This window comes from Prionailurus bengalensis, chromosome D3 (genome assembly GCF_016509475.1).
Source record: "Prionailurus bengalensis isolate Pbe53 chromosome D3, Fcat_Pben_1.1_paternal_pri, whole genome shotgun sequence".
NCBI lineage: Eukaryota > Metazoa > Chordata > Mammalia > Carnivora > Felidae > Prionailurus > Prionailurus bengalensis.
In genome coordinates this window covers 48,455,645-48,478,706 of record NC_057356.1, presented here as the reverse complement: position 1 = coordinate 48,478,706, position 23,062 = coordinate 48,455,645, and the positions used below count along the sequence as shown (strand labels likewise).

The 23,062-nt window shown below is 34.7% G+C and overlaps 1 protein-coding gene across 4 annotated transcripts in view; it reads left to right on the top strand.

Moving 5' to 3' along the window:
• Positions 1–23,062, top strand: part of SS18 (SS18 subunit of BAF chromatin remodeling complex) — an 89,232-nt gene that overhangs the window by 2,044 nt on the left and 64,126 nt on the right. For 3 of the 4 annotated variants that reach the window (XM_043558502.1, XM_043558503.1, XM_043558501.1), the window contains exons 2-3: positions 1,289–1,365; positions 10,327–10,411. In XM_043558502.1, coding sequence (XP_043414437.1) covers positions 1,289–1,365; positions 10,327–10,411 — 162 coding nt within the window. Of the gene's footprint in view, positions 1–1,288; positions 1,366–10,181; positions 10,219–10,326; positions 10,412–23,062 lie in introns of those variants that run through there. The other variant, XM_043558504.1, reaches the window with a different exon arrangement.

Below are 23,062 nucleotides of genomic sequence, written 5' to 3'. Positions count from 1 at the left end.
AAAGAGTTTTTCTTCCATACATCTTAAGATGTTTATTGGTGATTAATTCAGGAGATGCAGATCAATTAGTTTTCATTCTCAGATGAGAAGAGAACATGGATTCCAAATTCAGTGACTTATTTTACAGTGTGAGGGATTGATGTTAGAAATGAGAAGATAGATTCTAATGGTGAAGTTTGTTAGGTTGAGGAATCGACTGAGAAGATACGTTGTGAAATCATTAGACTGGACTAAGGGATTTTAAAGACACGTTTTTTTTGGCATCCAGTGATTCTATTTAAGAAATAAGTACACTTTTTGGAAGAGGATGTCAGTATTTTTTTCCTTTTTTTTTTTTTTTTTTAGCAAGTGAAAATTATTCCTATGCAGGAAGAAAGTCACAATTAATGTTAAATGGATTTTTGTGTTTTTTTACTTAAAAGAGGTACATTAAATTATTCAGATAGAGTGATTTTGGTATTATGTTATGCTTATTGAATTTGGGAAATGTGGGCCAAGTTCAGGAGGGACATCTACTCCTGTCCCTTGACCTTAAGATAAATCTGAGCCTCTAGAATCGTAAGTGCTTTGCAAAGGATTGCAAAGCTGGCACTAAAACTAACTGGCCTTTTCATTGCTACATCAGTATTCTTTCCTCAATGCCACCTTGTTTAGAGGAATTATTTGACCCTTAAATCCAGTATTGCTTTGAATTGCTATGAGACTATAGAATGATAAATCGATACGTGCTTTGTTTTTAAACTTTTGGGACGACTTAATTTTAAGGTAAGCTCATAAAGTCTGTAATAAATACTGTACATGCTTATAAATTATCTAGTTGATTATTCCATATTTGGAGAATCATAGAACCATACTGTATAACACAGGGAAACTAGCCAGCTATCTCCTCAAGCCTCATGGGCTGGCGTTTTCATGTATTCATTGTGGATAAGACGAAATTTTTCTTTACTACTGCAAAACATAAGAATGATGCAAAGTCAGCTTAGACCCTTACCTTTTAGTCAGGACAGGCTAAGGTTTCTATTACGGGCAGTCGAGGTAATAAAATGTTTGAATACAAAAGAAACCTCTTCTGGGCTTCAGGTAATAATTCAAAAGGTGAATAATTGGAATAGAATTATTTAAAAATTGTTGATTAAACATATCATTCCAGAGGTGTAGAATAAGATTGAGAAGACTTGAATGGGTTCAGTTCCTATGAGTAAACATTTCTAGAAATCTGAAAGATTCTTGAAAATTTAACATGATGCACTGGATTTACAATAAACTTTTTCTAATTTTATTTCAGATGTTGGATGAAAATAACCATCTTATTCAGTGTATAATGGACTATCAGAATAAAGGAAAGACCTCAGAGTGTTCTCAGTAAGAATGATATGAAAAAATTTTTTGTTTCGTATTTCCGTGCTGGTTAACTTTTTGCTTTTCTTTTTAATAACAGCTTTACTGAGATATAATTCATATACCATGCAATTCACCTGTTTTAAAGTGTACAATTCAAAGCTTGTAGTATCTTCATAGAGTTGTATTATTATTCAGTTTTAGAGCATTTTCATCATCTCCAAGAGAAACCTATACCCACTAGCAGTAACTTTCCATTTCCACCTAATCCCTCACCACCTGATAACCACTAATCTGCCTTCTGCCTGTGTAAGATTTACCTATTGTGAACATTTCATTTAATGGATGCTACAATATGTGGTCTTTTTTGACTGAGTTCTTTTACTTAGCATGTTTTCCAAGATTCATCCACGTTGAAGTGTACGTGACTACTTCCTTTCTATCACTGAGTAATTATTCATTGTGTGGTTGGTTATACTATGTTTTATTTATCCATCGGTAGTGGACATTTTCATTTCTTGGCTGTTATGAATAATGCTTCTATGAACGTTCATATACACATTTTAATGACTTTTCCTGATTTTTACAAAAGAAAAATTTGTTCTTTGGGATGCAGTGGGTATCTTTCTTTCTCTTTTAAAAGGTATCTTGCATTGTAAAATAATGACTTCAAATTTGTGTGTTGCCTGATCAGGGGAAAAGTTAGATCTTCACATATATAGAATAGTTACCATCCATATATGTGGTTAAGAAAGCAAAGCAATAGAGAATTGGTTATCATTCATAAGAACCAAACTTGTTATTTTGAAGTGATGTGTTGGAAATAAATGGTATCCTAAATCTGATGTAGTGGAGCAAGTTGAATATTTTATCAAAAGTCTCTAGAAGGGGCTCCTAGGTGCCTCAGTAGGTTGGGCATCTGACTTTGGCTCAGGTCATGACCTCGAGGTTCTTGAGTTCAAGCCCCTTGTCGGCCTCTGTGCTGACGGTTCAGAGCCTGGAGCCTGCTTCAGATTATGTGTCTCCCTCTCTCGCTACCCCTCCCCCACTCTCTCTCTCTCTCTTTCAAAAATAAATAAACATTAAAAAATTTTTTTAAAAAGTCTCTAGAATACCACTGTCCAGTAGAAATGTATTGCAAACCACAAATGCAATTTTACATTTGCTGGTAAGACACATTAAACAAGTAAGAAGAAACAAGAGAAATTAATTTTAATAACATTTTACTTAACCCATTATTTCCAAAATTCTATCACTTCAGTACATAATCAGTATAAATATATTATTATTATTTTTTTTTTTTAATTTTTTTTTTCAACGTTTATTTATTTTGGGGACAGAGAGAGACAGAGCATGAACGGGGGAAGGGCAGAGAGAGAGGGAGACACAGAATCGGAAACAGGCTCCAAGCTCTGAGCCATCAGCCCAGAGCCCGACGCGGGGCTCGAACTCACGGACCGCAAGATCGTGACCTGGCTGAAGTCGGACGCTTAACCGACTGCGCCACCCAGGCGCCCCTATATTATTATTATTAATTTTTTTAAAGTTTGTTTCTTTTGAGAGCGAGAGAGCATGAGCAGGGGATGGGCAGAGACAGAGGGGGAGAGAGAATCCCAAGCAGACTTTGTGCTTTCAGTGCAGAGCCTGATGAGGGGCTCGAACTCACATGTGAGATCATGACCTGAGCCGAAATTAAGAGTTGGACACTTGACTGATGGAGCTACCCAACGTACCCGAGCTACCCAATATATACCCAATATATATACCCGGTATATATTGAGATAGTTTACACTCTTGTTTGTATCTAGTTTTTTGAAATCCCTTGTAAGTCTTACTCTAAAATGTCATTTTGAACCAGCCACATTTCATTCTACCTAGTGACTGCTTTGTTGGACAACACAGCTCTAGAATATTTTATTCTCACCATAGTTTTGTGACATCTGTCTTTCCTAGAGATCTCACTGGTCTGTTCCCAAGTAGATTTTCCCAACAGCCCTGGCTCTTGGCTCTACATGGGCCTTCCTGCTGTGCTGGACTTTGCTATCCCTTCATTCATGCTTTATCTAATTTTGAGTTCCTCATGGTTGCTTTGTCTTTTTTCTTTCTGTTTAACATTTTTGAAATGAAAAAGTCATGTAAAAAGTCATTGTAGAAAGGACATGATAGGGTGTAAAAGTCTATAGAGGTTAAAGCAAGTCACAGTTTACTTTTCATTCTTAGGCTTCTCTCCTTTCCACAGGGGTAACTACTTTTAATGGTTTAGTACCTGTCCTTCCAAACATTTTTTGTGCATTTGCACAAAGTGCACTATTTTTTTTTTTAACGTTTATTTATTTTTGAGACAGAGAGAGACAGAGCATGAACAATGGAGGGGCAGAGAGAGAGGGAGACACAGAATCAGAAACAGGCTCCAGGCTCTGAGCTGTCAGCACAGAGCCCTATGTGGGGCTCAAACTCACGGACCGTGAGATCATGACCTGAGCCGAAGTCGGACGCTTAACTGACTGAGCCACCCAGGCACCCCCAAAGTGCACTATTTTTAATGGGTTAGAATTTTCTAAATGGAATGGCTGGGTCAGAGACCATCCCTAATAGCCAAATTACCTGGCAAAAAGATTGTATTCGTTTGCTTTCTCCTAGCCAGGTTTCAGAGGCTTGGTTTTCAACACCCTCTGCCAGCACTGGATATTAGTCATCTTTCAAAAAATTTTGCACATCTGATTGGTGAAAAGGGGTATTTTTTTCTAAAAATTTTTATTTTGAAATAATTTAACTCTTAGAAAAAAAGTTTTAAAAACAGTGTAAGAAATTCCTTATGCCCATCACTGAAATGCCTTATGCCCATCACTGAAATTCCTTAAATGTTAACATATTATCTTACTTGCCTTATTACTCATTCCCTCCCCATATCATTCATTTCTTCTCCATATCGTTTCTCTGAAATATTTGAGAATAAGTTGCAGCCATGATTCTCTTATCTTTTAACTACCTCAGTGTGTATTTTATAAAAACAGACACAAATACTTAAATAATCAGAGTATAGTCGTTAAAATGAAGAATGCAATACTATTACCTAAACTTCAGACCTGTTTAAAATTTTGCCGATTGTCCCATTAGTGTATATATATTTTTTTGGTCTAGGATCCAGTGCAGGATCAGATGTTTAATTTAATTGTCACATGCCTTAAGTATTTGATCTGGAACCAGTCTTCAATCTGTTATTGTTCATGTTGTTGATGTTGTTGAAGCGTACATAGCAGTTATTTTGTGGAATGTCCCTCATTTTGGGTTTGACTGGTGTTTTCCTTGGTTAGATTCATGTTACGCACTTTCGGCAGGAGCATCACAGAAACGATGTGGTGTCCTTTTCAGGGTATTCTTAAGTAGCCATATGAATGGGAGCCATGGGAATAAGAATTTCCTCCCAGTATTTGTGAGAATGATGCCAGTTTCTCCACTGTGAAGTTATTATTTTTTTCTTTATAATTCATATGTGTATCTTGTTGGGGAGATACCTTGAGACGCACACAAGCTGTTTCATACTTTCCCTTTCTTTCCTCTCATATTTTCACACATTAATTTTAGCACCCACCATGCAAGGATTCTTGATTGAAACAGTTATTACTGTGGTGGTTGCCAAATGGTGACTAAGTCCATCATTCCTTCTACATTTATTTGAAATCCCATTTTAAGAAAAAATTTCTCGTTTCCTGCCTCCATTCATTCGTTTATATCTGAATGGACTTATGGGTTCTTAACTGTATTCTTTAGGTTATATGTAATTCTATTTTCTTTCTTAAATTGTTTCTGATGTTGGCCACCAGAACCCCTCAAGGTGGCCTCTTGGTAAGCATCCATTATTTTTTGAGCATTTTCTTATTTTCTTGCACTACAAAATGTTCTAGGCTCATCTTGTACTTTTTCCTTTTCCAGTTTGGAATCACCCATTTCTTCAAAGCCCTGATTGTATTTTAGAGAATGATATTTAGAAACTTAAGTCTGAGTACTAGGATATTTTATTTTCTAGTCACTTGTACGTTTTGTATTTTATATGACCATTTTCATTACTTTATGTATGTTGTTTCATATCTGTTTATATTTCCAAATATTCTTTTCTTTAGGATTTTATTTTTAATTAATCTCTACACCCAATGTGGGGCTGAAACCTGCAACTCCAAGATCAAGGGTCACATGCTTTTCTGACTGATCCAGCCAGGTGCCCTTATTTCAAAATGTTCTTTAAAAAATAATTAGCTGATCTATTTCCTTAGTTTAACTATGGATAGTAATCAGTAGGAAGGAGTTCGCTACCTCAGATCAGCCATGGGATAATAAAAGTTGACAGGTTCTGATTAGAATACTTATTTTCACGTATGGCTTTTTATTTATTTATTTAAAATTTTTTTTTCAACGTTTATTTAATTTTGGGACAGAGAGAGACAGAGCATGAACGGGGAGGGTCAGAGAGAGAGGGAGACACAGAATCGGAAACAGGCTCCAGGCTCTGAGACATCAGCCCAGAGCCTGACGCGGGGCTCGAACTCACGGACCGCGAGATCATGACCTGACCTGGCTGAAGTCGGACGCTTAACCGACTGCGCCACCCAGGCGCCCCTCACGTATGGCTTTTTAAACTGCCAGATAGCCAAGGGATTTTGTGGTATAGGACTGATTGAATTTCTTAAAGGACCCAGCTATACATGACATGGATGGGAAGTGTTGATCTAGAATCAAATTTTCCAACTTGAGTCAGCAAAAGTTTATACTGTTTTGTTCTTTATGTTCTCAGCTTTTTTGTGTATAATGATAATTCCCCCTTCTTTGCATATTGGAATAGAGCTCATTTTCTCATGTATTTTGTGCAGATGGGGCTTAAATTGATTTAGATAGTCTTATACTTTGCTCTTCCTGATAGATTTAATTTCATTCTTAGAGTTCTTTAGTCTTTCTTTTTCAATTTGTTACTGTTGTTTTGTGAGTGAAGAGAAAAAAATTCCTTGTCTCAACCTTAAATGTTCTTTTTTCTTGCATTGGGAAAAGGAAAAGGAAAATGAAGAGGAAATGAATAAATGACAGGCATCTGGGAATTGGTAGTTCAGTTTTAATTAAACAATTCCTTAAGATGTGATAACTTTGAAACTTTTTAAAATATAAAATAACCTTATTTTTATGAGAGCAGCATATGAATTGTAGAAAATTAAAAAACACAGATAACATAAAAATGAGATCTCAAATACTGTATTCTCACCACCTAAAAATTTTTCACCAGTAGCATGTTTGTATATATTGCTGTATTTTTATCTACATACACACACACACAGTCATGGTACACTGAATAAAATCAGTAAATCACTTACAGAGCTCATATGCACAGGTCCTCTTCTCTTTAAATTCTGATAACATACGTGTGAGAATGTATTAAATGTATTATTATTATTATTGCTCTATGGTAGTGCTTGATTTGAGCATTTTCTATATCAACTTCTATATTTACTTAAATCAGCCCTTATTTTTTTGTATTTTGTCATGGGTGCAACTTTCGGAGGGTCCTGTAAGTGGTTTTCATGCAAAAATTTTGTAATAATCATTATGTAAAAGAGTTTAGTTTTAAATCTCCAGTATGGAAGATAACTTTTATTCTATAAATTATATTTCTATTATAAATACTATCTTCATAGTTTCTTGGTGAAGGTTGTTTGTTAAAAAGGAGATCTGACTTTCTTGGATTTTTTAGTTACATAAATAAATTTAACAGTGGTTATTTTATGTTGTTCAAGATAATTGGTGGAGTGGTTCTTAGTGGAATCTTTGGGAAGTGTAACTGCCTCTCATGGAATAGGTTAACAATTACGGGTGTACTGGAATGTCTGTGAGTGTGTAGTAGGAAGTTACCATCATCCAGTGTAAAATGTTGAAATGTTTATATCTGCCCTTATCAGCACTCAATTTTCTTTTGTTAATGTAGACTGTTCTAGAGATAATAAGCATGTACATTAAAGTAATACTAATTCAGTGATAAATGTAATAGTGTTTGAAGTTTAGGAAACTGTTTCTTTAGTATTTATAGAAGAATCTGCTTTTTATTATCCTTTCATTGGGGTCAGCTGAAGCCAAATTCTTCTGGAATATTTGTTTATTGCTTTTTGGGTGACATATACACAAACTTATAAGAGAATATGTATATATACTACCTTTTCATTACTGTTCATCTTTGAGTCTTGAATGATCTTAGAAAAAGCTTATTAGATGAATGCTGTAAAAATAATGCGGTTTTACAAAAAAGAAAACCTACTGAATATTGGTAAGATACCTTATATTAAGTAAAAAGGTTTAGGGCTATTGGGACAATTGGAGTAATTTGAATGGGTTCTGTGGATTAGATGATATTACTGTCCTAAGTAATTAATTAATTAATATAAATTAATTATCAGTTAATTAATATCAACATTAATTTGTTGTACTGTGGTTGTATATGAGAATTTCCTTGTTTTGGGGAAGTTGACACTGAAGTGTCAGAAGTATTATGTTTGTAATTGATTCTCAGAAGGTTTTGAAAAAGTATGTGTGTGCTTGCATGTGTGTGTATATTGGTGTGTGTTTAGATACGGAGGAAGACGTGAAATGCCAATGATTGGGGAGTATGGGAGAAAGATATTTGGGAGTTTTTTTATACTATTCTTAAAACTGTAAGTTTAAAATGATTTCAAAATTGAACGTTAAAAAGATGTAGGTTGGGGAAATGGCTTACAAATTAAGGTACTCCATAATAGATGCTCTATTTATAGATATTTAGAACCATAAGGGACTTTGGAAATCTACTTTAACTCTCTCATTATCTTACAAATGAGGCTTTAAGACCTTGGCAGATTAGATTTAACAGTATTTTAACATTGACTTGTTAAGGACTAATCAGCATGACTAACATTTTTCCTTAAAGGGTTAGTTAGGAGGAAACCATAGTCCCTTAGTAAGGTTTGTTATTTTTATTTTTGCAGGGTGGTCAGCAAATCTCATATCTGAATATATTAAAGCCATATTAATACTCAGAGAAGAAAAGAAAAACTTCATGGAGTAGACTTTGAAATGGGTTATATGTTCTAATTAAAAATGGCAAGATTTGGGAAGCCTGTATCTTAAATTCCATTCAAGAGCTCTACAGAATAATGAAATAGTTCCAGCTAGTGGTGCCTGTTAGTGCTGTTGTAAGAATTTTGACAACATAATTAACCATTGTGAATAGATCAGTACAATTTAATCATTTCTGGTCCTTATAACAAACATTATATGGTTTCTGATTGAGCAACATAGGGTAATATGTGAGGAGAAGCGTTAACAGCCTAAATTATTTTTAAGCAAGAATATCAAAAACAAAAGGAAACAAAGGAACTTTGGGAAGTGTTGGGTATGTCTATTATCTTGATTTGTGATGATGGTAGTCACAGGTGTTTGTATATGTCCAAATTCATCAAATTGTACAAATTAAATATGTGTTTCTTTGTATTTTAGTTATACCTCAATAAATTTGTAAAAAAAAAAAAAAATTAAGAGCATAAACCTGTCAGGAAAATTTAAGGTAATTGAGAAATAAGGTTTTTTTTCTCTAATAAGAAAAAAGTAGTGAAACCAGTTCTAATAGAAAAAAATAATGCAGCAAAAACTTTACTACGATTCCTTATATAGCGTCTAGAGAATGACTTCATCTGGGATCTGTATTAGAAGACTTTATTTAGCTGAATAAAGTTCTTTTATCTTATTTTTATTATTTTAACTTGTATTTAATGTTTCTCAGTTTCTAAAACAGCCTGACAGTTTGGTATAGGATTCAAGTTTATATTTGGAGGGTTGACGAACACTAGTAACTGGATCATTACTAATTTGCAGAAGGTTAGCAAAACCAATTCATAAGATCACAATGAACATGTTTAACCACTTCATTGCAGTAGTGAGAATTTGCTGTATTTTTTTTTTAATTTTTTTTTTTTAACATTTATTTATTTTTGAGACAGAGAGAGACAGAGCATGAATGGGGGGAGGGCCAGAGAGAGAGGGAGACACAGAATCTGAAACAGGCTCCAGGCTCTGAGCTGTCAGCACAGAGCCTGATGTGGGGCTCGAACTCACGGACCGTGAGATCGTGACCTGAGCGAAGTCGGACGCTCAACCGACTAAGCCACCCAGGCGCCCCGAGAATTTGCTGTATTTTTAAAAGTAAATTCTTAATGGTATTGGTGTCCTGTTATTTTGTTTCATATATATATATGTAATTATTTTGTCTCATACATATATATATGAATATGTATATATGTAGTTGAAGACACCTGTTCATTGTCTTCTCTATATGCTGAGCCCCAATAGATGGGCAGTATAACTGTAGCAGGCATAAACTATTGGTCACTGCTGCAGGAGAAGAAAAAATTGTGTGGTTCCTACCTCTTTTTTGACATTTTTAGCAGAGCGTGTTGCCTGTACTTGGCTTTGAAGTTTTTGGCAACATGAAAATGGCAGAGGGAAGGGAATAAACATACCAGTTTTGTTGAATTCTTTCATTCTAGGTCTCTTTTTTAAAAGCACATGTACTATGTATAGAGCCAGTACATTTCTCAGTAATTCCATTTACTAAGCTGTACAACATTAATATTGTACATGTTACTGACTTTTCTGAACCTCAGTTGCCTCATCTGTGAAATGGAGAAAATATGACCTTTTACCTCATAGTGTTAGTTTAAGGACTAGATAAAATATATAGGTATATAAGACAACTATAACAGTATCTAGCAAATGGTAAGATCTGTGTTTATTATTATCTTTGAATGTATTTATTATTTGGAATTATTTTGCAGAGGAACTAGGAAAAATTGAAGTGCTATTGATGTTCAGGTAACATAAATCTTTTATTAAACTCGAGAAATAATTAGAATGCTATTTGTATTTAAACAGATAGGAAGAAAATTATTTTTAATATTGATATTTGTTTTGTTTTAATAGGTATCAGCAAATGTTGCATACGAACTTGGTCTACCTTGCTACAATAGCAGATTCTAATCAAAATATGCAGTCTCTTTTACCAGCAGTAAGTACCTTTAAAATAGTGTAAAGTAGACCATCTTTATAGAGTTATGTATAGTATAACACATTTTTGTTTAGTGATTTTTAAGTATTGTTTAGTAAATCCTGCCCTCTGAGAACATGAGGGTATTCTTCTATTTGTCCTAAAAGCTTTATTGTTTTGCTTTCGTATTTAATTTGAATTAATTCACCTGGAATTGATTCCCTCCCTGAAAAAGTTATACCCATCCATCCATTCACCCACATACCCACTTGCCTACCAATTTATTTATTTAATTTGTAATTGCACAAATCATTTATGAATAAGTTTATAGTATTTCAAAGCAAATCCCAGGCATCCTATGCTTTTGCTGGTAAATACTTCAGTATGCATCTATGGCAGAGAAGAACCCTTGTTCCACCCAACAAGATTAATCAAAATTCTTTACTTCTTATTATAGCCGGCCTATCTTCAAGTTTCACTGATTATCTTAAAAACATCCAAATGTTTTTTTCTTAATTTATTTAATTTAATTTTTTATTTTTTAAAATTTACATCCAAATTAGCATATAGTGCAACAATGATTTCAGGAGTAGATTCCTTAGTGCCCCTTACCCATTTAGCCCATCCGCCCTCCCACAACCCCTCCAGTAACCTTCTGTTTGTTTTCTGTATTTATGAGTCTCTTCTGTTTTGTCCCCCTCCCTCTTTTTATATTATGTTTGTTTCCCATCCTTTATGTTCATCTGTTCTGTCTCTTAAAGTCCTCATATAAGTGAAGTCATATGATTTTTGTCTTTCTCTGACTGACTAATTTCACTTAGCATAATACCCTCCAGTTCCATCCACGTAGTTGCAAATGGCAAGATTTCCTTCTTTTTGATTGCCGAGTAATACTCCATTGTATATATATACCACCTCTTCTTTATCCATTCATCCATCGATGGACATTTGGGCTCTTTCCATACTTTGGCTATTGTTGATAGTGCTGCTATAAACATGGGGGTGCATGTGTCCCTTCGAAACAGCACACCTGTATCCCATGGATAAATGCCTAGTAGTGCAATTGCTGGGTCGTAGGGTAGTTCTATTTTTAGTTTTTTGAGGAACCACCATACTGTTTTCCAGAGTGGCTGCACCAGCTTGCATTCCCCAAAACATACAAATGTTTTAGTGATTGTTTGCCGCAGAATCCAAACAAGGTCCACGTGTTGCATTGGTTTGATATGTGTCCTAAGTCTCTTTTAATCTATATCAGTTTATCTTTTTTATTCTCCATTTATTTGTTGAAGAAACTGGGTCGCATATTTTGTAGCTTCTCACATTCTGGATTTGGCTGATTGTATCCTCATGGTCCTTTAACATGTTCTTCCATTTCATCTCTTATTTCCTACAAACTGAAAATTGGGTAGGGAGGCTTGATGAGGGTTAGGTTTAGTTTTGTGTTAGGAATATTTCATTGATGGTGCTGTGTATTATCTATTGTATCACATCAGGAGGAACATTTTGGTTGTTCCATTTTTAGTAATGTTAAGATTGATCGATGAGTACAGACTGATCAATCTATTATAAAGTTCTCCATCAACTATTCCCTTAATGGTTTTGGCTGTCATTGATGCTTGTTGATCAGATCTGTTATTTTATTTTGGGATCACAGAATGATGAATTTCTAATTGTACAGTTCCTCTTACATTTATTAGCTGTACTTCTTTTAAAAAGAAAAACTTCCTTTCATTAAGTATTTGATTATCCTGAAATAGTCCCTATATGAGAATCATGATGAAGGCTGGTTTCTATCCTCTTATCAATTTTTAGAGTAACCAGTTGGCCCCTGGCAATCTGTGAAAGTGACCAGTGATTTTTTTTTTTTTATTATTGTCATCTAAACGTACAGGTTTTTATATTTTTAATGGGTTTAAGTCCATTGCAGTCATTCTTTATGACACTTCAAGTTATCTCATCTTTGGTCAGTGATCCCCTCTTCATTTGGCTCTTGTGTCCTTTTGACATGATTCCGGTATTCTTGTATAGCTTCTTTTCTTTTAGGAATTGGGAGAGCTATCAGGCTGACTATTTCTGCCTAAGAGCTATTCTGCCTCAGCCATTTATTCAAGCAGTACTTTTTCAATGGGAACTGATATTTAGAGACCACAATTTATAGATGTTTGGGGCATTCATTATTACTGGGTTTTCGTTTTTCTAGGTATTTTTGGTGGACAGAACTAGTAAACACGTTTTTTAGAAAAAGAAATAAAGTATTGAATTAGTGATATTTCCCTTCAGGAAAGGTTTTTTAGTTAGCTTTGATTTTATGTATTATCTTTTCTGTCTTATTCTAAAAATCTTGGTACCTTAATGATATTATTATAGTTATTTGGTTTATGCTACTACACATATAAAGTAATTTCGGTATAACAATACCACGGTTGCCACTAACAATAAGGTGCTCATCCTCAAGATATATTCCACTAGGAATAGATAATCAATAAATTTCTTTTTGAATCAGAAGTAATTTATGGAATTATTATTATGGACTTGATTACCAGCTAGGTAGAATTTATTTTTGTGAATGGTATGAGGAATGGATTTTATTTCATTTGTTTCCATTTGGATAGATCTCTGTCCCAGCATTATCTATTGGAAAAACAAAACAAAATAACCTTTCTCTATTTTGTTATGCCACCTGTATCATATATCAGGTGTCCATATATGTTTGGGTCTTGGATCTCTATTCCATCCCATTGGTCTGTTTTTATAAAGTCCACTATCTTGTCACACTTGTCATAGTCTAATAAATCTTGATGTATGTTAGAAAACTTCTTACTCCTTGTGTTTTTCAAGAATACCTTGGCTGTTGGTCCTTTGCATTTCCATATATGCTTAAACATCAGCATTTCCAACATAATCCTGTTGTGATTTTCACTGAGATTACCTTGACTCTAAATTAATTTGGGGAGAATTTATATCTTTACAATATTGAGGCTTTCAAGTCATGATCATTGCACGTAGTTTTATTTATTTTGTCCTTTAAATATCTTTCAGTGGAGTTTTAAGATTTTCTCTGCAGAGGATTTGCATATCTCTCATTGGACTTACTGCTAGGCACTTCATATTTTTTGAGGCTATTTTAAGAGTCTTTGTTTTTTAAGTTTTCTAACTGCATTTGCTATTTACATGGAAATGCAATTGATGCTGAATTTCACAGTCTTGTTCAGTTCTTATTTCTAGCAGTTTTTCCGTAGATGTCTTCTGTTTTCTGTATTCACGAACATATTTGTGAATAATGAGTTTTGTTTCTTTCTTGCCAATCCTTACACCTTTTATTTCTTTCTCTTGCCTTACTTCTCTGGCTAGGACCTCCACTACATTCCTGAATAGAAGTGGTGATAGAGGACATCCTTATCTTGTTCCTGATCACAAAGGGAAAGCTTTCACTGTTTGACCATTAAGTATGATGTTTGCTGTAGTTTTTTTGTAGATGCCTGTCATCAGATTAAGGAAGTTCCCTTCTGTTTCTGTTGTACTGAGTTATATGTTGAATGGATGTTAAATTTTATTAAATACTTTTATTGCACCTAATGAGATGGTCATAAATTTTTCTTCTTTAATCTGTTAATGTGGTGAATTACATTGATTTACTTTTTAATGTGTAGTAAATCTTGCCTTGTAATTAACCTGCTTTTCATGACCTACTTGGTAATAATGGTCTTTGGTTTGGTTTGGTTTGGTCCTGGTCTCTTAAAAAAAATTGCTGTATTCAGTTTGTTAAAATTTTGATCAAGATTTTTATGTCTTTGTTCTTGAGTGTAATTGATCTTTAATTTTCCTTTCTTATAATGCATTTGTCTGGGTTTTATTTTGAGGTTATGTTGGCATTATAAAATGAGCTGGAGAATTTTCCTACTTTTTCTTATCTGGGATATTTTGCATGATAGAGCTACTGTTTCTTAAATGATTGGTGTAATTCTTTAGAAAAACCATCTGGATCTGGAGTTTTCTTTGCGAGAAAGCTTTTGTTTACTAACTCAATTTCTTTGTTGGTTATAGGACAGTTGATAACTTCCATATTTTATGAGTTGCCTATTTTGGTAAATTGTGCTGTTTAGCATTTACTAAGTTTCAAATTTATTGGCATAAAGTTCATGAATAATCTTATCTTTCCAATATCCTCAGCGTCTGTGGTGATATTTTCTTTTTTATTTTTAACATAATTTATTAATGCTTTCTCTTTTAAAATGTTTTTGATCACACTTGCCAGTTGTTTTTACCTTTTTTTTTGTTTTTAAGTCTTTTCAAAGAATCACTTTTTTGTTCTCAACCCCATTATACTTAAAAATAATTGAGGACTCTGAATAACTTTATATAGGTTATATATGTTGATATATTTGTAAATTTTCCTCAGTTTTTTAATTAAGACAGAAATTAAAAATTTTTTTATGTTTTATTTTATTTTTGAGAGAGAGAGAGAGAGATAGAATGTGAGCGGGGGTGGGGCAGAGAGAGAGAGGGAGACACAGAATCCGAAGCAGGCTCCAGGCTCTGAGCTGTCGGCACAGAGCTGGATGTGGGGCTCAGACTCATGAAACACTAGATTATGAGCTGAGCCACAGTCAGGTGCTTAATCGACTGAGCCACCCGCGCAGCCCAGGAAATTTTTTTTTTTAACATTTATTTATTTATTTTGAGAGAGAGAGAGAGCGCGCGCATGCGCACGTGTGAGAAAGAGCAAGTAGAGTAGGGGCAGAAAGAGGGAGAGAGAGAGAGAATCCCAAGCAGGCTTTGTACTGATAGCTGGGAGCCCAATGTGGGGTTTGGTCTCATAAAGTATGAGATCATGACCTGAGCTGAAATCAAGAGTGGGATGCTTAACCTACTGAGCTACCCAAGTGCCCCAAGACAGAAACATTTTTAATTTTAGGAGTTCATTTAAATTGAATAATAATAAACCCACTGCATGTTAATACAAATAACATTCTTTAAAGGAAAAATAACTATATCTTTTAGAACAGATTTAGTGAGCTATGAATAGCATTGTTTAATAATATTGCAAATTTCTTTTAAATGTTTGACTTAACAGAAAATAGCTGTATGCTCTTCACTACTTTTTTTTAAAGTTTTTTTAAATGTTTATTTATTTTGAGAGAGAGAGAGAGAGAGAGAGAGATCACGTGCACACTCTATGGAGAGGCAGAGAGGGAGAGAGAGTATTCCAAGCAGGCTCCACACCACCAGTGCAGAGCCCGATGCGGGGCTCGAACTCACAAAGCTGTGAGATTATGACCTGAGCCGAGATCAAGAGTCTGATGCTTAACTGAGTGAGCCACCCAGACACCCCTCTTACCTATTTCTGAATTCCATCTAGTGTAATATGTTTTGGTTGAAATAAAATAAAATTTAATCTCTCACTCAGATACAGAATCAGAAAAGGGAAGACTGTTTTAATAGCCTTTTCAGATTGTTGTACAATAATCTTCTTTGATAGTATGGAGGATCTCAACAAGTGTTTTTTCTAAAGGTTGTTTGCAGTATGGAATCTGAAACTGTATCCATAGAATTTTCTTATTCTGGTACATTAAAGTCATGGGTATGCCCTGCATTTTGGATGTATCTTCTAATCATGCATAATTTTGTAATATGCTTTGGTCATTTGGAAAATGTAAGTGCATTGAGTTATGTGCAACTTCTAAATATTGACATATTATATGATACCAAAACCCACATTTGATATCTCCACCAGTCTCATCAAAAGTAAGCATTGGGAAGCTGTCAAACTGAAGACAGTAGATACAAGTTTGCCAAATTCCCATTTCTTTTTTTGTTTTAATTTTTTTTTTAATGTTTATTTATTTTTGGAGGGCCTGGGTGGCTCAGTTGGTTGAGCGTCCATCTTCAGCTCAGGTCATGATCTCACAGTTCGTGAGTTCAAGCCCCTTGTCGGGCTCTGTGCTGATGGCTCAGAGCCTGGAGCCTTCTTCGGATTCTGTGTCTCCCTCTCTCTCTGCCCCTCCCCCACTTGTGCTCTGTCTCTGAAAAATAAATAAATGTAAAAAAATGTAAAAAAAATAAATAAAATGTTTATTTTTGAGAGAGAGAGAGAGCATGAGCAGGGGAGGGACAGAGAGAGGGAGACAGAATCCGAAGTAGGCTCCAGGCTGTGAGCCGTCAGCACAAAGCCCGACACGGGTCTCGAATCCACGAGCTGTGAGATCATGACCTGAGCTGAAGTCGGACGCCTAACTGACTGAGCCACTCAGGCACCCCACCAAGTTCTCATTTCTTGCTTGAAAAGTCGAGTTTATCATTGGCAGCAAATGCTGTCAGTTGCTTTCCAGGCTCACTGTATTGATTTTTGAGCAAATGTCTGCCAGATACCAAGCCTGGATAAGTATAGTTTAAACGTCCAGCAGTTTTTCTTTCAAGTAAAAATGGTATTCCATGAAAATGCCTGTATCAGCAAGCAACTCAGTGACAGGGTGCTTTTATCTTACTTTGATTTGCAGCAGATATATTTATTATTTTTTCATTTTGTCACAGAATATTTAACTGACATGGAGAATTTAATAAATGAGTACTTTTTACTTCTTCATCAAGGACATTCTTAAGTGAATCAAGGACATTCTTAAGTGAAAATGACTTTTTCTTTTTTATTTTAACTGTTAGTCTGTGGTAATCAATAATACAGTGATTTACTGTAGAGTTTGGTGCCTTGATTCATTCTAAGGCTCTTGCAGTTACGTCCACTTTTTTACTTTTGCACCATTGTTGTAAATATCAGCATAGCATAAAAATATTGTTATGGAAATCGTTTTGACCTTTTAGACTCTAAAAGAGTCTGGAGAACCACATTTTGTGAACTGTTGCTCTTTTGTATATTTTTGATTATGATTAATTTCTGATCTTTATTTCCTTTTACTTTTGCTGTATTTTGCTTTTCTTATTTCTGAGTTTTGAGGTGAATGCCTACTTTATCAGTTTTCATTTTTTAATGCTAATAATATGCATTTAAGGGCATACATTTCTCTCTAATAGTGCGAATATGTAGTATATTCATATTTATTCGGTTTCAAATATCTTCTAATTTCCAGTGTTATCTCTTCTTTAAACATGGGTTGACAAATACATTTTTTTAGTTTTGAGACATAATGGCATTTTATCATTTTCTTTTTATTAATGATTTCTGGCTTTGTTGCATTGTGGTTATGTAACATTTTGTATGATTTAGTTCTCTGGAATTCTTTGAGATTTGTTTTATGGTGCAGTGTATGGTCAGTTTTTTGTAAGTGTTCCGTGTGTAGTTAAAAAGAATGTGTGGTCCTTTGTCCCTGAATGCAGAGGCCTGTATATGTTTACTGGGTCAAATGTGGTGATCTTGTTTGAATCTTCTATAGCCTTAGTGATTTTTTTTTTTAACTTTTCTGATACTTCGTTTATTCTATCAGTTATTGAGAGATGTATGCTTAAAATGTATAATTATGGATTGTTCTTTTTTCTTTGTAACTCTTCCAAGTTTTTGTTTAACACAACATTTTGAGGCATTGTTAGCAAGTGCATATATATTTTAAAATGTTACAGCTCTGTGGTTCTTTGTAACATATCATTATGGAATAATTTCCTTCTTTATGTCTAATAATGCATCTTGCCTTAATGTCTGCGTATCTGAGATTCATGTAGCTCAGTAGGTTTTCTTTAGTGTTTGCATAGTATATTCACCTTTCCATTCCCTTGTGTTAGAGATAATGTTTTATGAACGGCATGTAGATTTTAAAAAATAGTTCATTCTAGCAATCTTTTAATTTGGAACATTAAATCCACCCGTTTATGTTGAATGTGATCACTCACGTTTCTGAGTTCAAAGCTATCATCATTCAGTGTACTTTCTGTTTGTCTCCTTTGTTGTATATTCCTTTTTTTCTTTTCTTTTGTCTTCTAATTATTTTTTTTATTCCTTTTTTTCTCTTCTAAGTTGGAAATCATACATATATATACTTAATATTCCTTCGGTGGTTACTATACAGCTTGTAGTGTGCATCCCAGATCACGGACCCTTGGATGTTTTATTTCTGTTCATTCCTCATGACTCATTCATTGTTGTCATGCACTTTAAATCTCTACATGATTACTCACAAGTGATTCTTACTACTGTTTTTATTTTTAGTTAGTATTCATTAGAGTTATCATCATTGTTACCATTTCTGATACTTTTTATTTCTCCCTTCATTTACAACCTTTTTTCTCTGATCATTCTCTTTTTCCTCCCTAAAGCACATATTTTAGTATTTTCATTTGGACTGGTTTGCTGGCGACAAATACCTTCAGGTTTGTTGTTGTTTGAAAATGCCTTTATTTCAATTTCCCTATCATTTTTAAGCAGTGTTTTTGCCAGGACAGATTATTGTTTTCTGGCTTGTATGTATTGGAAATTTAGTTGTTAGTGTTACTATTTTGAAGGGAATCTATTTTCTCTGTGTTGAAGATTTTTTGCTTCATCTGGAGTTTTCTGAAGTTTTACTGTCCTATCTGTAGGTGTGGATTTCTTTTATTTATCCTGCTTGCTGTGTGTTGAGATTTCTGAAATCTGTGAATTGCTATCTTTTATCATTTTTAGGAAATTATCAGTTGGCTTTGTAGATTGTGAACGTGCCTGTGGCAAATGAACCCCTCCTAAGTTTGGGCCCACTTCTCTGGATTTCCTTTCTTCTTCTGAACTTGGCCTGATCATTTTTTACTACCTTGTCTGCTGTTCTATATCTTCAAACATATTATTAAAAAAAAAAAAAATTTTTTTAACGTTTATTTATTTTTGAGACAGAGAGAGACAGAGCATGAACGGGGAAGGGGCAGAGAGAGAGGGAGACACAGAATCGGAAGCAGGCTCCAGGCTCTGAGCCATCAGCCTAGAGCCCGACGCGGGGCTCGAACTCACAGACCGCGAGATTGTGACCTGAGCTGAAGTCGGACGCTTAACTGACTGAGCCACCCAGGCGCCCCTCAAACATATTTTTAAAGTATCTTTCCAGTTTTTTTTCATTGTTCTCAGTGGAGTTGTTTGAATGTCCTAGTTTATCATTACCTTAGATCAGTCCTTTAAGTATTAGAATTGTATTCTGTTTTGCTGTCCATAGAATAACTAATAGAATATTAGTTACTTTTATGGCTACTCAAATATAACTGTTTGTTTGGAGAGAGAACAGACACTTGCAGAATGACTACTATGCATTGAGTCCTTCAGAACTTTTATTTCATCTTCAGAAGGCTTTTGGATATTAGTCCCATTCTACAGCTGAGGAAACAGTCTCAGATAGGTTAATTAACATGCCAAGGGACTCATAGTTGGTAAACGGTAGCATGGGATTTGAACACAGGCCTTACTGAAAGCAGTTTGTGCATTATGGTACCATATCTTGTTGCTACTAGGATGGAATGGAAATAAAATCTTGCATTTGCTCTTGTTGGTGTATCAGTGTAGGATTCGTCCAGGTCTTCACAGAGCTTGAATCTGAATTTTATAACCTGTGATGTCTTGATTATTTTCTTGTGTTGTTATGGAAATGAATGCAGTGTGTTTTTTTTTTTTTTTTTGGTCTAGCATTATTCTTATAATTAGGTATTAATTTTTAAAAAATGTTATGTGACTGGGTCTGCTTATAGTTTAGGGACTAAATGATTGGTTAAAGTGGCAGGTTAAGAATTTAGCTTATCATCATCATGGTGACCTGTAATTAAGTAATTCTTAACCTTGTTTCCCTGTTCTGGCACATCTGAAGATAGGACAGTTTCTCAACATGTTCTCATCACTGACAACAATCATGGCAGGGATTCAAGTGTCAGGGTATTGAGGGTGGAAGGGGGGACATTTCCCTTTAGATAGTCTTACTAGTATCTTGTGGGTGGTTGGGAAGTGGTAGTTTGCAAAATGTCCTCTGCTGTTTCTGTATCCCTTCTACTTCCCTTCTACCCACCAATTGCAATTCTTTTTGCAACTTATGATCCTGTGCAAACTGTGGATTTTGTGAGTTTGTCTTGATTTGAAATATTGTCTCCATAAAATGTGGAAATGTCTTAAAGTCTTAAACATTACAGCCTCTTGGATATGTCCCATATACTCTCTAGCTACTATAAAAATAAAACATAAAAATGTTTGGTCAGATCATGTATCTTGATATTCAGTCACTCATCTTTTGCCCTTCTTGAGGAAACTCTTTGATTCTTGAGATGCCAATGTGGTAAAAGTGAGCTTACCGTAGAAATGCATTATGGTACAACAAAATCTCTTAGAATTCACTGTTCTGTTGTCACCTGTTAAGTTATAAACTCTTAAGTGAATTTTTGCATTTGTTTTTTTACAGAATTTTCATTTTTCCTTATAGATTAAATAGGACAATAAAAATCATTACCATTGTGTTCAGGGACAATATTATGTTATTTGACACCACCTGGTTAGGAACCATCACAAAGGAAAGAGACACATTTCATTCCTAACCATCTACCATTATTTCACTCCTTTAATATGGAGTCACCATTTTATATCCTCTTTTACTAACACATGGAAATACTACCATTTGTAGGGGTGCCTGGGTGGCTCAGTCAGTTAAGTGTCTGACTTCAGCTCAGGTCATGATCTCGCGGTTTGTGAGTTCGAGCCCCGTGTTGGGCTCTGTGCTGACAGCTCAGAGCCTGCAGTCTGCTTCTGATTCTGTGTCTCTCTATCTCTCTGCTCCTCCCCTGTTCACGCTCTGTCTCTCTCTCTCAAACATAAACATTAAAAAAAAAAATTAAAAAAATACTTAAAAAAAATAAAAAAAAGAAATGCTATCATTTGTATATTTTGAAATAAAATTTTTGCCTCCTAATATTGGTCAAAGTTTAATTTAAAATACATGATCAAATTTTCATTAAAAATTCAAGTATTTTGAAGGTCAAATTGCTTGAGAAGTTGAGTTAACAAAGGAGGAGGAGTTTTTGAAAAAATAGAAATAAATATATTCTCATAGTAGGAGGTATTAATAAGAGAGACTTGAGGTAGTAAAGAAAAGTGGGGCTAGAGAGAGGGAAAAAATCAGCTAAAAGGTAAGTAATTGGATTGGAGGTGAAATAGGAAGTAAGGTAAATTTGGGAAAGCCAGAATAATGGAAAAATAATGAATACAACCAGTCTGACAAAAGGGAGAATACTAGTCTGAGAAATTTTGACTCAGAAAAAAAGCTGTATGTTTTGGGGTAAAAAAGTTTTCCAGAATGGAGTTTTTCACTTTACTTCATTAACTAGTTGTTGGAATTGGAAATGTGCTTATAATTATATATAGGTTCAACTTTCAGGTTTTTTATGTCCCCCCAAAAGAAGAATTATGTATTTATAGTACTAGTCATGTATCTAGGACTAGTCTCCATCTAGCAAACTTCTCCTGTTTGAAAGAAAGTCAGGAGTTCAAAAACCAGAAATAAATGTAAAAAGATTTACAAGGAGAAATATAAATTATAAAGCCAGTGCACTATGACTTAGGCATTTTACTTTTTGTTGGGCCCTATGTATTCTTTTCTTTAAAATTTTTTTTACATTTATTTGTTTTTGATAGAGACAGAGCACAAGTGGGGGAGGGGCAGAGAGAAAAGGAGACACAGAATCTGAAGCAGGTTCCAGGCTCCGAGCTGTCAGCACAGAGCCCGACACAGGGCTCGAACTCACAAACCACAAGATGATGACATGAGCGAAGTCAGACGCTTAACCGACTGAGCCACCCAGGCACCCCTGTATTCTTTTCTTATGACAAAAGCATTATAAGTTTGTAACAGAAGCTATTTATTCTTACCCTTATACATATTTTAATAAGTTTGGCTCTTTAATTTTAAGCCCATAGCTGGGAAGCAGCAAGTCAGAAATGGGAGAATAGATTCTGTAGGCAGACATACATACAAGCAATGTAACCAGACAGCAGACGTGGCGTGGAAAGAGACTGAATATTTATAAAAAGCTGACATAACTGAGAATATACACTACTCTGGCTTCGTTAGTATATGTGGGGCCCTATTTACCTTGGTAAACCTTGGAGGCATCATTTGAATATTAGTTCTCATGTTGGTTTTTACTTTCTGAAATAGCATAAACCATTGACATAATTATTTTCATCATGTGGACCAGGAACATTTTGTCAGTAGAAAATATGACTATGCTATGTGTAAGTCTTTGCTTTCCTTCTCAAATGTACTTCGAAGAAATTGCATTTTTAACTATTAGCCTAATGTTGGTTATTGTTCACTTATTTTTGTCGTCTGCCGGTTTTAGTACATATGAAGTGGTGGGCACCATCAGTGTTAGGAAAGACTTATGAGAGAAAACTTTAAATCACGGGAAGTTTTTGTTAATTTTTATTGGGGAAAAACTTGGGGGAGACAAGAATCTTTTTATTGTAGTTCATTTTAAGGCATACGGTTTGGAAATATTTCTCAGTATTGAAAGTTTTAGAGATGGAAAGAACCTGGACAATCATAGTCTCGTGTTTGTCTGCCTCGGATGCATATTTTAAAAGCTTGTTTAGGTGATTCTACTGTGCATATAAGAATTGAAGACCTTATATTTCCATGCTTTTTAAATGAAGTATCCGGTGACATTCTGGGGATATACAAAATTTAGGAAAACATTCCTATTCCTGTACTGGCAACTTCATTTGATGTTGTAGAC